Raw genomic sequence first — 15,333 nt, 5'->3', positions numbered from 1 at the left:
TCTTCTGCTTGCGCCCCATAATGCAAAAACTTCGTGAGGCAATGAACTATTCCTCCTGCCTAAACAAAATCGCTTTTAAATATTGGTATAAGGACCTTACCAGGAAGTCTCTATGAATTTATTTATGGTTGGTTTCATTTTCCTTTTTGTTGTTTTGAGAGGACACTGTTTTTATGCCCAGTTAGACCTGAACCTTGAGTCATGAATTTTCACATTCTTTAAGTATGGGGAAAATGATTTTGCCTCAGTTTCACTAGTGTGGTGGCATCATGTACTTTCTTCGTCATTGGGATCCTGCTGAGTAAGAAGTTGACTTGGCATTGGGTGGTCTGTAAAGTTTATGTTAGCCTGTCCGAATTCTGTGTTCGGAGAGAGCTGAATACTCCCTCCATTTGCCTGATACATTTTTCATACCGTATTCTGGCTTATATTATGATGGTGTTACAGATTCTAGATAATGCATATTTATGGCAATACTTTGCTGATTCAAGCAGGTGAGCTTTATGGGTGTCAAGGTTGAGCAATTCACTTGAAAGAAAGATTTTAGTTTGAGTCATGAGATCCTGGATCCCAGAAATTAAGTAGTTAATTAGATGAGCATGTGCTTGGCAAGGGCGATAATTTTATGAGAGGCCTGAGGTCACAGCGGACCTGTTGTCTCTCAGTGACTGTTTTCGGTTTGCTCTCAGTCCAGTGGTGTATAGAGGGCCTCCTCCAGCCACGGGCCCATGTACGTGACACAAAATAGAGGACCTGGTTGTAGTTTGGCAGCTAACAAGATTTGTAACATATTTGATGCTATAATGAATGAGGAGGTACTAAAAGTTTTCCAAATTTTAAACACTACCACTTGCTTTCTGAGATGCAGCATGAAACCCCCAAGGAATATTTCAAATTCTAATTCTATTTAAAGAATGTTTGTTGTAAAGCTGTGTAAAGAACACTGCTCAGATCTTACATGTAGTTAGTTACCTGTTGTAACTCCGGGGGGAAAATGCCGGGGCAAAATACTTTGAAACTGAAATCAGTCAAAGGGAGAAATAAATAGGAGAAACCCATTTATTTCTTACAAGCAGTCTCCACTTCTGCTCTCCCGTGTCTCTCACGACCCGGCTGCAGAAGAAGGGACCCCATCCAACCTCCTTGCGTGCCCTCGTAATTACCTATTGATATGGAGGTGGCTACTCTCCACCCCTTGGAAACACCTATCAATACGGAGATGCACTAAGGCCAGGTGAGAGATTCTGGAAATATTGCTGTTTTACCCATACCTGTCAAGCAGGTTTATATAACTGAAAAACAGACACAAATATGTCAGAAATCTTACTAATGAACAGGGCTTCTTAGTCACTGTGGGCAGTCTTTTGAAATCATTTTGTCTGGGTTTGACTTAATTACTAGAGAAAGAATTAAAATACAACAAAACTATGGTTACATGTGCCCTGAATGGCAGGAGAGATGGTCTTTCTTTTAGGTGTATCATAGCGCCTAGTCTACAGCACATTAAGGCTCCATGCGTATTTGCTGAATTAAATTTTCGAATTAGTTGGCAGATTCCTCAGGGCTTAGACTTCTCAGTCTGTAGGCCACTGCCTCACTTGACCTTTCAGGGTTGCTATTTCTTGTCGTCCTGTCTTTTCCTGCCCTGCCCCACCCCGCCCCATTCCTGCTCTTATTCCAGCTGGCCAGTAACTTTCGACTTGAAGAATAGCAACTCCAAGCTGTTGTATTTCACTCTTTTTTATTATATAGGAGAAAGTCCGGAGAAATAGGATATATTCAAATCATTCAAAAAATTATGTAGAGACAGACCACTCTGAACCAGACACTGTGTTAGGATCTTGTAGTAAAAAGGAACTGAGACCTGGTGCTTGCCGTCCAGAGGTCAGAGACTAGGTAAAATAGTCATGTAAAGAGAGCAGAAAAGTACAAGTAATAGTGTGAGAGGGGCTGGGCAGGGACTGGGGCAAGCTTAAGGAAGGGCCTGGTGAGCTTCCCCTGAAGGGTCGGTCTTGGCCTCACAGTGAGCCTGGAGCACAGTCTTTAAGGATGAGTTCCCCAGGCAGTGGGGGATGTTGAGAAGGTAACAGGGAGAATTTTCCAGGGAATGGCAAAGGTAATCCCTGTTTTGTGAGTTGGCCCTTATGAGAAGCATGAGTGTCCTGCTGGGGGATGTGGGCAGCAGAGATTGAAAGAGATCTGGGAGAGGAAAAGGCAAGGCTTTGTGAATGCTGCCAGGTGTGGTTAGAGATGCCACCATTTGGCAAGGGGGGGCATAGGTGGGATCTGGATGGAAGTGAATGAAAGTCGTGGGACAGGTACCGTGACGGGACTCACAGTCTTAGTGACGTCTAAGCGTGAGAGAGAGTGGACGAGGGCGCTCAGGTGACCTAGCCGAGTGGGAAGACATTCTGGGAGAGGTGGATGGTGTGAGGAGTCTGGCTGTGAAGATGCTCAGGGTGGGACTGTGAGCATCTATTACTAAGAAGGCCCTGTTTTCTTTCTTTCTTCCCATTGTACTGTCTTTTCTTGGGACAGTATCTTCCCAAATATTGCCCTTCCCTTGAGCAAATATCCCAAGATTGCCCACCTTCACTCATACTGATTTATCCAGCAGCTTCAAGTCTTTCACCTTAAACTAACCACATTTGTAACTCCAACAACCTCATGTGTGAAATCTTTTAAAACCTTCCTTCTCATGTTGACTTTTTTAAAGTACTGAATGTGTACCTGGTGAGACTATTGTCACCCCCAACCCTTTGTCGTCAGATGTTTACAAGGCTTATCTCTTAAATAATAAGCCACTTGAGCCAAAAGATTGAGTGTATTTTTGGTTTAGGGGTTTTATTTTATTTTGGTAAGCTAGAAAGTATCTGGCAATCCTGTGTGCTAAATGTTTGTGGAAGGAAGGAAGGGAGACAGGAAGGAAGGGGGTAAGGGCACTGGAATTGAGGAAAGGAAGGAATCTGAGATGGAGGAAAGGAAGAATCGTGCTTTACCACATGAACTCTGGGCATCATGTAGGATGGTAGCAGAGCCTGTGGGTGAGTAAGAAGGAAATTGGGCCGTGACCCTGGAGAGGTATGTTGGTACCAGTAATGGGGAGGTCAGGGCCAAGGGGTGAGTACTGCCTTCCTCAAGAAGGTAACATTTAGAGGAAAGTTTCATGACAAGTCAAAGGAATTTTAGAGGGTACAGTGAGGAAGGGGCTGGGAAGAGAACTTGGTTGAGTCAAGATCTGCTAAAACCCATAACTTCCAGTAAATATGGCTTCTGAGTGGGAAATATTTCAATGAGAATTGACTCTTAAACTCCTACTATTGGATGCCCCTTGGATCAGGGCTTCTGGGGAGATCCTTAGGAGGATGAATTACCGCACCAACAACAATAATGTTTACCACGTACTTGTACTGTCTCATGAATTCACACAGCGACCCTATGTATTATTACTGTCTGCATCTCAGGTATGTGGGAAGGTCAGCTAAGCATGGTTAAGTAGCATTTCCGATCCTCATGTTCCTCCTGAGTGGGCCACTTCTTTAAGCCAAGGTAACATGTGCTAGAACCTGTCAGGTCCACCGGGAACATCAGACCTGTTGTCTGAACCCTTGAAACAATGCCGATTGAAATCAGCTTCCTGAATGACTCAGGATCTTCTGCCACTTGCTCGAGCGCCAGAAGTTCATCCAACATGGCTGTACGGGAACCTGATGGGTTAGACTGCTGCCTTCCGAAAATGGGGATTTGGTTAATGATAAAATAGGTTAAATATATATATATAAAGTAAAATAGAATAAACTATATTAAGAAGGTGAGGAGAGAAAAAGAATGCCTTGAAGTTAGGAAGGATAATACTAGTTAAAATTCCCAGCAAATGTATGTCAGTCTTTTAGACGAAATACATGCTTTCAGCCTGAGTTAAGATGATGGGCTGGAGGAGGAAGACATAGAGAACAAGAATCTGTATTTTGTTTATTGGGGAAAAAAAATTAACTCATGGGGACTGCAGGACAGGGACTATCAAAAAGCTTAAAAATCTGGCGGTATAGAGTGTTCTACTTGAAGGGAGTCTTGAGGTTGGATTCTCTTTCTTCTGTGGGAGTCCTTTCCTTTATGCCGCTGATGGGTGCTCTCAGCGGCCGTCTCAGGGTGCCCTCTCCCCAAAAGCGAGGAGAGCACTTGCTGCCTCAGCCGGCGGAAGACCCACCTGAAGTTCAGACAGTCGAGGCTGTGTGTTCCTCCGGTGGGCCTGCGGAGGCTGAGGGCGTCCCTGTAGTGCTTGTCCTTGGTGACCGGTTGCCTGGCTTTCCGTCTGCCAAGAAAATGAGTGATGAGTTAGATCCGTGTAACCTGGACAACAAGGGGGTCACTATTTGCCCATTTATGGAAATCAGATTCACACACACACACACACACACACACACACACACACACAGCTCCCTTCCTGGTAGCCTTCTCCCGCCCCTGGCCGTGACAGACCCCGGGGCCCCGGCCCTGCTGCTCAGCACGGAGGAGTGCCCCATGCGCTCCAGCCCAGCGCCCATCACCAGGCACCTCGGTGCCCTCTCACCTCAGCAAGTTCATGCTCCTGCAGCCTTGAGGGATCTGTGAAGACCGGAGGACATCTTCATTGTTTGCCGGGTTGAACTCAGGCAGGTCTTATCGAGAATCATGTTCGTGGTAACTGACCCTGAGCTGTATCTAGCGGGGAGGTGGCAGCCAACCTTAAATCTTCCTCTGGAGCAGGTTCAGGGAACACAGAGTTGTCGTCATCATCATTGTGGTTTTCTAGAAGTTCCTCAGGCTTTTGCACAAGGCCATCCAGTTTGCTGAGAGTCGGTTGTGTCTTCTCTTCAGGGTTCTTGTCTGCCCACTGCTTGTCCCCTCTGAGGTCCCAGTGAGCTCTCCAGTCTGAACTTCAGGAGTCCACGTCAGCATCCCAGGCCAGGGGAATGCTCTGTTGGCAAAGCTGCTCCGGGTCATCCTGAATTTTGCCTCGTCTGCCCAGGAGTCTCCCTAACCTTTCAGTGTGCCGTCTTCCTTGGATAGGAGGGGCAGAGAGGACCCAAGGACCCGCAGGAGACGCGTCTTCACAGGGGAGTGTGTGCTCAGAGGAGGAGTCCTCGTGGGGGAAATAGCTCACGGAGAGGCTCAGGTTTGACTCAGAGGTGGAGTCCTCGGTGCCCGTACAACCGCTGCCGGAGGGTGAGTGGTCCATGGAGTTCGAGGGCTCAAATCTCAGATCGCCCGCATCTCAGGAATCTTCAAAAAAAATAGGTGGGGTTGGGAAGAAGAGGAGAGTCACGGTGCCTAAGCAATAGTATTTTTCATGGATTTCCTGTCTGTACCTATCCCATTCTGATAGAAGTTCATCCGTATTTGCATTCTCCAATGAAGGGCAGAGGAGGAGCCCACTCCCTTAAAAAATTTGTTTCTGTGTATAAATCCCTCTCCAGTAATTTGATTACTAGATACCTTGCTTCATTATCTGTTTTACTGTAGTTGAATTTGTACTGTAAAAGAAAATGATCACTGTATGAAACTGGAAAAATACAGAAATGTATAAAGAAGAAATTAAATATGCCTATGATCCCATAGTCCAGAGACAGTGATAACCATCATGAAAACGTTTCAGTGGATTTCCTTTTACATGTATACATATACATGCACACATACGTGTATATACATATGGATGTGGATGTCACATCGGCCATTGAAACTCAGATTGTTATATTTTATGGTACAACCTACAACAAACATATATGGCTATTCCATCATTTTTAGCCACTTTCTTATTAATGACCATTTATTGCAGTAAACTCCCTTGTCAATAAATCTTTGTGTCTCTATCTGTATATGGGTTTAATGTATCGAAGGTCACAGACATATTGTAGGCTCCTGATAGTGGATATCCAATTGCTTTCCCCAAAGGTTGTAGCCAGTTAGATGCCCATCCTCCTGCCATCTGCTTTTCCTGTGATGCCCCAGTAAGTAAGTGGGGGTGGACGGATGCACACCACACACACGCACACCTGGGTGGCTGTCCACATGAAGCAGCTGCTGCCCACTCCTGAGCCGTGAACTGGGGAGGTCAAAAATACTTCAGAACCTGACTCTCAGGCTAAAAGTCCAACTGCCGGAAGTCTGTGTTCTGGGCCTATTGGTTGCCTTATTCCTGGTGTTAAATCTACATTTTTTTACACCATTTCTGTTAACTGGACCTCTTCCTTGTTCCCGTATTATCTCTCTTAACAGCCCCTTAGTACCTGTGGTGTCTTGGTCCTTCTGGAATTGGAAACAGACTCCTTCGTGCTCACCAAGCCCTCCCACCTTGCAGGCTGCTCTTCCCTTAACCGCCGTCATTCTGGTGGCATCGTGAAATTGTTCAGGGTTTGGTCAGATTGGAGCTCACCAGCCTGGTCACTTTGTCTTCACTGCTGCAGGGTTCTCAGTGGGGACGTCATAGGTGGAAGTAGAAAATCCTTTATCGTCTGTTTCCAAATGTGCAATTCTGAGGACAGATATAGGTTACGCGAGGCTCTCAGTTGCACCGACTGAACCAAAAAAACTCGTTTCTGTGAGCACAATCATCTTGGCAAATTAAAGCCGCCTTCAGTCTGGTCTAAACTGTGAGTCTGTGCAGTACTGTTTCTAGGTCAATTCAGTGATTCTTGGGAAGGGAGTGAGGCACTTGCTCAGAGTTTCCGAGGCCTGGAGCCCCTGGGTACCTGAAAAAGCATATTCTTAAATTAACCTTGCTTTGATTGGCATTTCATCACATTTTAGAAATTTCAAGTTTTAAATAGCATTAAAAGAAACATAAGGTTTTTATGTTTATCAAAAAAGAGGCATGGATTTAAACACAGGCCCACACATGCTAAGGAAAAAAGCCAGGAAACACTGGTCTGACTTAAAAGAACCATAACTTGTTGGAATCTATTAATTACTTAAGATCTTTTCCAAATATTTTTCTCTGTCTTTATTTCCATTTAACAAGATTATATTTAAACTTTGCTAGGATTTGGGTTTTTTTTTTTTTTTTTTGCTTTTGTACAGTTTAAATCTCTAGGTTCTGTTAAGTAAGACAGTTTTAGGTGACTGTTTCAGGAGTTGTGAAATAGGCAGAGTTGGAGTCGGGGGGAAACTGTGTCCACTACCCAACAGAGGCCACCTGGCAAGAAGCCACATCTGTCATGAGTGATGAGGGACTTAGGCTGATCCTGGAGGTGTAATTCAGGAGCTACATACACCCTAGTGTTTACTGAGCACTTACTGCATGCCAGGACCTGTGGTAAGCACTTTACATTTGTTTCTTTATTCTGCACGGCAGTCCAGTATGTTAAGTATCATTATTTGCTCCCTTTTACAGATGAAAGAACCAAGGCATGAGCAGTTCTAGAACTTGCTCACATTCCCAAATCATAAACCCTAGAACCTGGATTTAAATGTAGGCGTCTGGCTCCAGAGCCCATACTCTTACCCAGTGGGCACGCCGTCTCTCAGGGGCTGACCCCCTTATCTCCTCCCTGGAAGATTCCTGGGAGAATTGACCCAGTCCAAAATCAAACATGTTCCGCTTCTTTGAAAGACACTTCTTGGAGGAGAACATCGTGTCCACAGACATGCAAGAGGTGTGCGTGGTTCAGAGGACTGGCCCAACCCAGTGGCGTCTGCATTTGGGGTGGGCTAAGGTGAGATTTCAGATAGGTATTGAACTTCCTCTCTGGTGTAATGAGATCTGGCCTTTCATGAAAACTGTGACTGTCTCCCGACTAGGAGCCTAGAGAAGAATTCATAAGTTGCTTTCTTTCCATGAAGCTGGAGTGAAGGCGAGGGAAAAGCGGTATGTTGTGCTGTTACCCCTGGAAATGGAACACTTTGAACTAAATATAAACATTTAAGTAAGAAAAAATTATTTTCAGCCTAAACCACTGAAGTTAAAAGTGATCCTGAAAATAAAAGGGCTTCAAATGGGGGAAGCCTCAGAAAATGTGAAAATTGATTTATATATCATTTCTCTTTCTCTTTCATTCTCTTGCTCTCAAATATATATAAGTACGTGCATGTGTATATGTATATGCTCATATATATTTCATTTTAAATATATAACTCAGATAGTGGAAGTATCTGAAACTCACCTTTTCTCCTGCCCCAGAAAACAGGATAGTCACTGTTACTAGTGTGATATATAGAATTCATTCAGTTATTTTTTATTAAATAATCATAGAAGAAGCCATGGCACACAACATCCTTAGGATGCCATGCTGAGGAGTGTATTTCTAAAAGATAGCTTACCTTTCATCTCTAATAACAGATCAGGGGATTTGGGGTTCTCATTAACAATACCACTTGTGTTAATTTCTTTAAGGCTTTGACTTGCTGGTCTGGCTTCTCTGGGATGGGAGTTGTACTAGCTAAATAGTATAAGCTGGATCATCATTATCTTTTCTTTGGAAGCAAAATCATCCATAATAAAACCTTCTGAGATTTTTTAAATGGTAGTGTGTTATGAATTTACAATATTTCCGGCCTGAAGCCAGTAATAATGGTAACTTTAAGAATTGGAACACTTCCTAGAATTCATTTGAGTTGATGGGATTTGGAACCTAAATATACAGAGTAGGAAGTTTCTAATTTAGAAGTTAAGCTACTGTTGTGGTTAATTTTATGTGCTGACTTGATGGGGCTACGTGCCACCCAGATATTTGGTTCAATATTTTTGCTGAGTGTGTCCGGGTTTCTGGGAGAGATTAACATTTGAATGGGTCGACTGAGTAAAGCAAATTGCCTTCCCCAGTGTGGGTGGACATCATCCCGTCCTTTGAAGGCCCGAAGAGAACAAAACACAGAGAGGAAGGGAGAATCTGCTCTGCTCTGCGTGTCTCTGAGCTGGGACATTGGTCTTTTACTGTCTTTGGACTCTGATGGGAGGGAGCTCAAATCGTCAGCTTTCCTGGCTCTCCCGTGATCGGTGAGAACTGGACTATGCCAGTGGCCTCCCCAGCTTGCAGTGGCAGATCTTGGGACCTTTTAACCTTTATAATCATACGAGCCAATTCCTTGTGATAAACCTGTTTAGTTATATATACGTGTGTGTATGTGTGTGTGTGTGTGTGTATGTATGTATGTACATATGTGTGTGTGTGTGTGTACATACTGTTCTGTTTCTCTGGAGAACTGAAACTAATATAGCTACTTAGTTTTGATGGACTCTGTGATACGATGCACTAAGCACACAACATCAGTTCTGGGCGAGTCTTATCCGTATGAGTACCCCTCAGCCTAATACTGAGATAGTATCTGACAAACCCCAATTGTGAGACATTCAACAAAATAACAGTGTCAAGGTCATAAAGGGTAAGGAAAGCCTGTGGAAATTGTCACAGAGGCAGAGGACTAAGGAGAAATAACTAAATGTACAGAGTGATTCTGAAAAGGATTGTGGAATAGAGAAAGGACATTTGTGGAAGCACTGGGGAGATTTCAATATATTCTTTATTTTAGGCAATAGTTATTATACCAAAGTTAATTTCCTGATCAGACCACCGTATTAGGGCTGCATAAGATGTTGGTATTAGAGGGAGGGGATAAAGCATATATGGATACTGTGTTTGCGATTGTTCTGTAAGTCTAAAATTTGGTCAAAATAGAAAAATTTTGTAAAGAGTACAAAAAACATATTAAATAATGTAACAAATACCTATATACATATAAATCTGTTGAGCCATCTTCACAGTTTACCATATTTGATTCATTATTTTTTTGAAAATAAATGAAACATTCTAAATAAAACTTAAGCCCCTTGTATTCCTTCCCTGACTCCCTGCTGTCACGATCACTCTCCTGAATTTGATGTTTGTGTACCCCATGCACATTTTAATGCCATTTTATGTATTAATATATTTTACATTTGGAGACAGAACCAGTGTAAAACTGAATTTACTTAATGCCACTGAACTGTACACTTAAAATGGTTAAGACGGTCAGTTTTGTGTTATGTATATTTTACCACAATTTAAAAAATTGACAGGGGGAAAAAAAAGAATGTAAGTGAACTACAAGTGAAGTTCTTCAGAAAAGAGGAAGTCCCCTTATTCCTGCAGCTTGTTTTGTTTTGTAAGAATTTTTGTGGCAGGGACATCCATCTTCCAAACCAGATTTTTTGCTGAAATATTTACTGTGTTGATTTTTGGGGAAGGGGGGAGGACAGTACGATTTCCTGTGCTCTCTTTATATGTTCACTCCCTAGCAGAAAAAACCTTCTTGAAGCTCATATGCTTAATTAAGGAGAACGGTGCTTTGATGTAAGAAGAGTTCAGTGTTACCAAGCCTCACGAAGGCTACACGCTCTGCTGGGTGCTTTTCACAAGCTTGGCCATTGAATGTTCATGACAACCATCTGAGTCACGTATTTTCATCCCAGTCGTGACTTCTGGTGCAGTTGAGAGAACCCGAATCTGTCTCCAGCATCCAGAGGCCACTCAGAGCTAAGCCACTGAGAACTGACCTCAGCCCATTATACAGCCTGGGTCGACATGGTTGGTCAGCAGCGGCAGTAGATGGGAACTGGAGGTCTCCTCTCCCACAGCCTCACCGCCTGGTATTGCCATTAGGCAGCTCATAGACCAAATCTTGCCACACAGACAAGCTTTTAATAGCAAGGAAGTACAAAAACAGAACACAACCTTCTTTTATAAGCTCCAGAACGGTGCTGTCCAATGGGGTAGCCACTAGTCATGTGTGGCAATTAAAAATTTGGTTCTTCAGTCACACGAGCCAAATTTCAAAGGCTCAGTGACCACCAGTAATTAGTGGCTACCTTATCACACAGGACAAAACATTGCCATCACCGCAGGAAGCTCTGTTGGACAGAACTGCCCCCGACAGTCCCTATGCTGGGCCCTCTTGTGCACTTGGGTAGCACTCTGAATGAAAGAAAGTTCCTTCTTAAGGGTCATAAAGTGAGACAATACGCTAGCATCAGAATTTGCCTAACTTTCTCGTTGGGATCAGGTGACATTTCCTCCAAAGTCTCTAGAAACAGGATGGTAGGAATCTTCAGCTAAGGGCACCATTTTGAAAGGCTTAGGCAATTGAGTTGGTTAGATTTTTATGTTCTGTTTATGCAGAAATGGAAGTATCTGTACAATACTCATAGCTTTTCAAGAACATCATTTGATTGATGAAAAATCATTTGTGACAGCTGTTATATACTAAATAACAACCCTCTTGTGTTCATCAGATAAACAGTTGATTTGACTTTCTGCTTATGTGAGCTCTTGATGAGTCATTCAGATGCCTACTGCCCCAGAGTATAGGTTAAAAATAATAATCACCTTCATATCACAACTGCCCTTTGTGAAGTATTTTGAAGAAAACAAGACAGTATAACAGTATAGAAGGTCTCATTCCGTCTTTACGACAGCCCTTCCAGTAGACATTGCAGGTGTTAACCTTATTTGGGGCTTGATTTAATTCCCCAAGGTCCTTGCTATGCTACTGAATGATGCAGCCAGTTGCTTCTTTATTTCTTAAATGAGAACTCAATGCAAATCACATACAGTTGCCAAACATATAGGCATATCTTGTTTTATTTCCTAATGTCAAGGCTCATACCTACTTCAGACTGAGACTGATAGTGCCTCATGGGACCCCCAATATGGGAATCTACAGTCCTCTCTTAAACAACCCTCTGTTGAAATACTTATTGTATTTTTCAGTTTTTTTAAAATCAACTTAATAACTGTGTGCCTATCAGTTGAGTGCCTATCAAATTCCAGGCCACTTATACCAGCAGCAAGTCCATTTTTAACCTGACTTTGCTTCATCTTATAAAACAGAGATAAAAATGTCTTCCTTACAGGAGAAATGTGGGATTCACATATAAATCAAGTATAAAAATCAAATGAATATTCATATTTGACCTGATTGTTTATAGTTCATGATGCGTGACCAAAACCGAAAGTTTCTGTGATATGACTGCCTTTGTACTGTTCACCATGAAAGAACTTATTCACTGTGTAAGAATTTGTTCACCAAGTAAGAACTTGTTCGTTGTGCTTCAGAAGATCGGAGACTGATGAGAATTAGGCTTGGGGTGGATTAATGATTGTGCATTGAGTCCCCTGTACAGAATTTTATTATTGTTAACAACCATTTGATCAATAAATATGAGAGATGCCCTCTCAAAAAAAAAATGTCTTCCTTACAGAGTATTTGTAATGATTAGAGATTATATTTGCAGGATGCATGGCAACTGGTTTATTTTCATTGATTTATTTAATTGAAGAAACTGGAACTGCCCAGATGCAATCCTTTTGGGGCATGGCGGGGGTCTAGTGAAATGAGTGCCATGCAGTCTGGACATTCAGATGCCATAATGCAAACTGTTTGAGGCCAACAGTGGTTCTTGGTTCTTCCTTTGGCACCATTCTACATTGCTAGACAGCACCCTTGGTGGCAGAACTTTTCCACAAGAAATCTTTGGGGGGATGATTGGGGAGCATGTAGACTCGCCATTAGCTATCTCACAGGAAACAAGAAACCACAGACCAAAGAACTCAGTTGGCGTTTCACTGCCCATCCTTAAAAGAAAGAGCAGTAAATGCTTAACATGCAAAGACCTGCATCCTAATTCTGTAGGGGATGCCAAGGAAAGGGGCAGCTGTGGGAATGCGGGGTGGAAATCTCAGGAGATCTGCTCCAGGTTGATCACCCAGAAGGACTCCAAGGGTTCAGAGGCACATAGACTGGCATTCAGCTCTCAAACCAACCCAGTGGGGGAAACTATGGATAGGAGGTGGCCTGTAGTGTTTTTCTTGTATTCTAGGAAATCAGAAAGATGGTATACAGTCTATGAGGAGGGAATGTGAGTAGGAGCAGGAAATGCGAATGCCTGTTAAAAATGACAGTTACCTCCAGTTTAATTTTGAAGGGAATTGGAAGAAAAGCAGAATGGAAACAGGTGAGCTGGGATAGGGGCTGGGCAGAGATGTGAGCTGGATGTCTCTCTGCATCTCTGGCCATTATCACCAGCCACCACAGAGTTGCCATCAGTAGACACTGCCTGCCTGCCAAAGCCTCCTGTCCCTGCTCCCCCTCCCACCTTTAAATGCTTTATATTTCTGTCCAGCACAGATAAAGCTTTCTCTCTACTTCCCTGAAGCTAAATCAAATTAAGCTAAAGGAGACTCCCCACCTCTGGCTCAGATCTCCCACAGCATCTGTGAATAGATGCCATTGTGCGTCTGCACAATGGTCTCCATTCAGTTATGAACCACTTGTGCACATCTCCTTTTGGAAGACATTTTGTTACCCAGGATGCATTGCATAGCTTACCAGCTTTGGAACTCGTTAATGGAAATGACATTGGCTAATGAATACTACAGGAAATGAGGGGGCAAGTCTTTTTCAAATCTTTTAAAGTTAAAAATAACTTTTTAAAAAATAACACACAATGATAATGGAAAATTAAAAGATACAAGGCAAAGAGGAAGTATTTTTAAAAGACCATTGAAAGAAAAATTTTAGGGATAGAAATCAGATCAGTGGTTGCCAGGAGCTGGCGGTGGAGAAATGACACCTGCTGCAAAGGGACGAGGGGTCTCTTTGGGAGCTAGAAATAATCTATATCAGCACTGTCCAATAAAGGTGGAATTTCAGCCACAGATGTAGTCCAGTGACTTTTAATTTTCCATTTTTTAATTAAGTACATTAAAAAAGAAACTGGTGAACTTAATTTTACTTTATTTTATTTAACCCAATATATGCAAAATATTATAATTTTACTGTATATTTATAATGTCTTTTGCTTTTTTTTTTTTTTTTACTAAGTCTTTGAAGTCTGGTGTGTATTTTATGCTTACAGCACATCTGATTTTGGACTAGCCACATTTTCAGGGCTTAGCCACACGCAGCAACTTATCTGGGCAACGCATTTCACCGTTTTGGTGGTGATTACATGACTGTGCATTTTTGCACAGCTAAAAAGACTGACTTTCACTGTATGTATGTATGTTATACTTCAATTTAGGGAAAAACCCCAGATGTTTTCCTGCTAGCCAGAATGAGCCAATACATAGAAGGTTCCTGCTATGAACATGTTAAAATTATCCTCTTAAAATCTCAGAAATAGAATTTGGTAGTTAAAAAAAAAAAACAGTATACATTAGAACCACCCAAGGCTGGTGATTTTCGTAGACTTCAGATGTATGTGTGTGGGGGTGGGGGTGGGTGGGTAGGTGCATATATGTGTCTGTTTTACCACTACACAGCTTAGTTTAGAAAGGGGTAGTGAAAATTTAATTAGTGCATATTTTTAAAAAGGATTGGCATGTGTTTGGCAAAATAAAGATGAGCACAAATTATTTTGAGAAGGTCCCGAAGCTAACTGGGAAAGAGCTTGTTATTTTCTCTCCTGCTGCACAGCTACTCGTGCAGCGGCATTAAAATTCACTTGTCTCTGGACTTCCCTCTATTTCTGTTATATTATGTGCTTTGTAGTAACTATTTTGACAGTGGATCCATCTGTCGGCGGGCACCTTGGGGCTGTGTGTGTGGGTCAGGGAGTGGAGCTCACGTACCCACTTGACAGGAGGAGGTTGTGGGCCAGTTGGTTGTGGGGGAGTAAATTTAACTTTCACAACTAAAGCCAGGAAATATTTTTGACTGTGGAACAACGTGTCACTAGTTATAAATAATGTCATCTGCCATTTGGCAGCTATTTTAGTGTTTTCTTTTTACACCTCAAATTCCACGTTTAAATTTTTGAAGCTAATGTAAACATTCACAATTTACAAATGAAGAAGTCTAAGAGAAACAGATGAAAAGGATATCTTCTAAATGGTCTTAAAGCTCAGATATCTGGGCCGAAAATAACAGACACTATTTAGTTGGGCTAAAAACCAATTACATAAGTGTAGGCTGTGGAAGACACACTGATAGGAAATTATCCCACAATATTCGTGGAGCACAAAGTGTGAAATCGTTGTTTTAGAATTTACAATATACAGAATGCATTTAAGAAATGGGCCACAGGTTGGGAACAAGATAAGCACTTGTCATTTTGTTTGATCTTATCCAGGGTTTAGTTCAGCATTCTGAGCCCCAGAAGCAGTTAATCTAAGCCTGCAGTTGTCAAGGTGTAGTTCCCATTTACAGCAGGAGTGGTCAGCTTTCCGTGTGCACTGAAGACGCGCATCCCTGTCCCCAGAAATGTCTAAGTTAATAGACTGAAATGGGGCCTGGAACTTGCACTCACCCGTAGATTTCTCCTTGAGAAACACTGATCTAGAACAGCCGTTTCGATTTTTCCTAGGTTTTCTGTCTGTATTA

At 42.4% G+C, this 15,333-nt stretch overlaps 2 protein-coding genes across 8 annotated transcripts in view; one reads left to right on the top strand and one right to left on the bottom strand.

Annotated features, from left to right (window-relative positions):
* On the bottom strand, positions 1–6,363 carry C15H12orf71 (chromosome 15 C12orf71 homolog). Its single transcript, XM_073223487.1, is given in 4 exon segments — positions 1–4,321; positions 4,571–4,689; positions 4,691–5,253; positions 6,267–6,363. Coding segments are annotated over 4 exon segments (1,071 nt in total). The 3' UTR covers positions 1–4,029.
* Positions 1–15,333, top strand: part of PPFIBP1 (PPFIA binding protein 1) — a 147,747-nt gene that overhangs the window by 66,594 nt on the left and 65,820 nt on the right. The window lies entirely within an intron of this gene.

Source organism: Manis javanica, chromosome 15 (assembly GCF_040802235.1).
Source record: "Manis javanica isolate MJ-LG chromosome 15, MJ_LKY, whole genome shotgun sequence".
NCBI lineage: Eukaryota > Metazoa > Chordata > Mammalia > Pholidota > Manidae > Manis > Manis javanica.
Note: the sequence above shows the minus strand (reverse complement) of the source record. Positions and strands in the feature narration are given on the sequence as shown.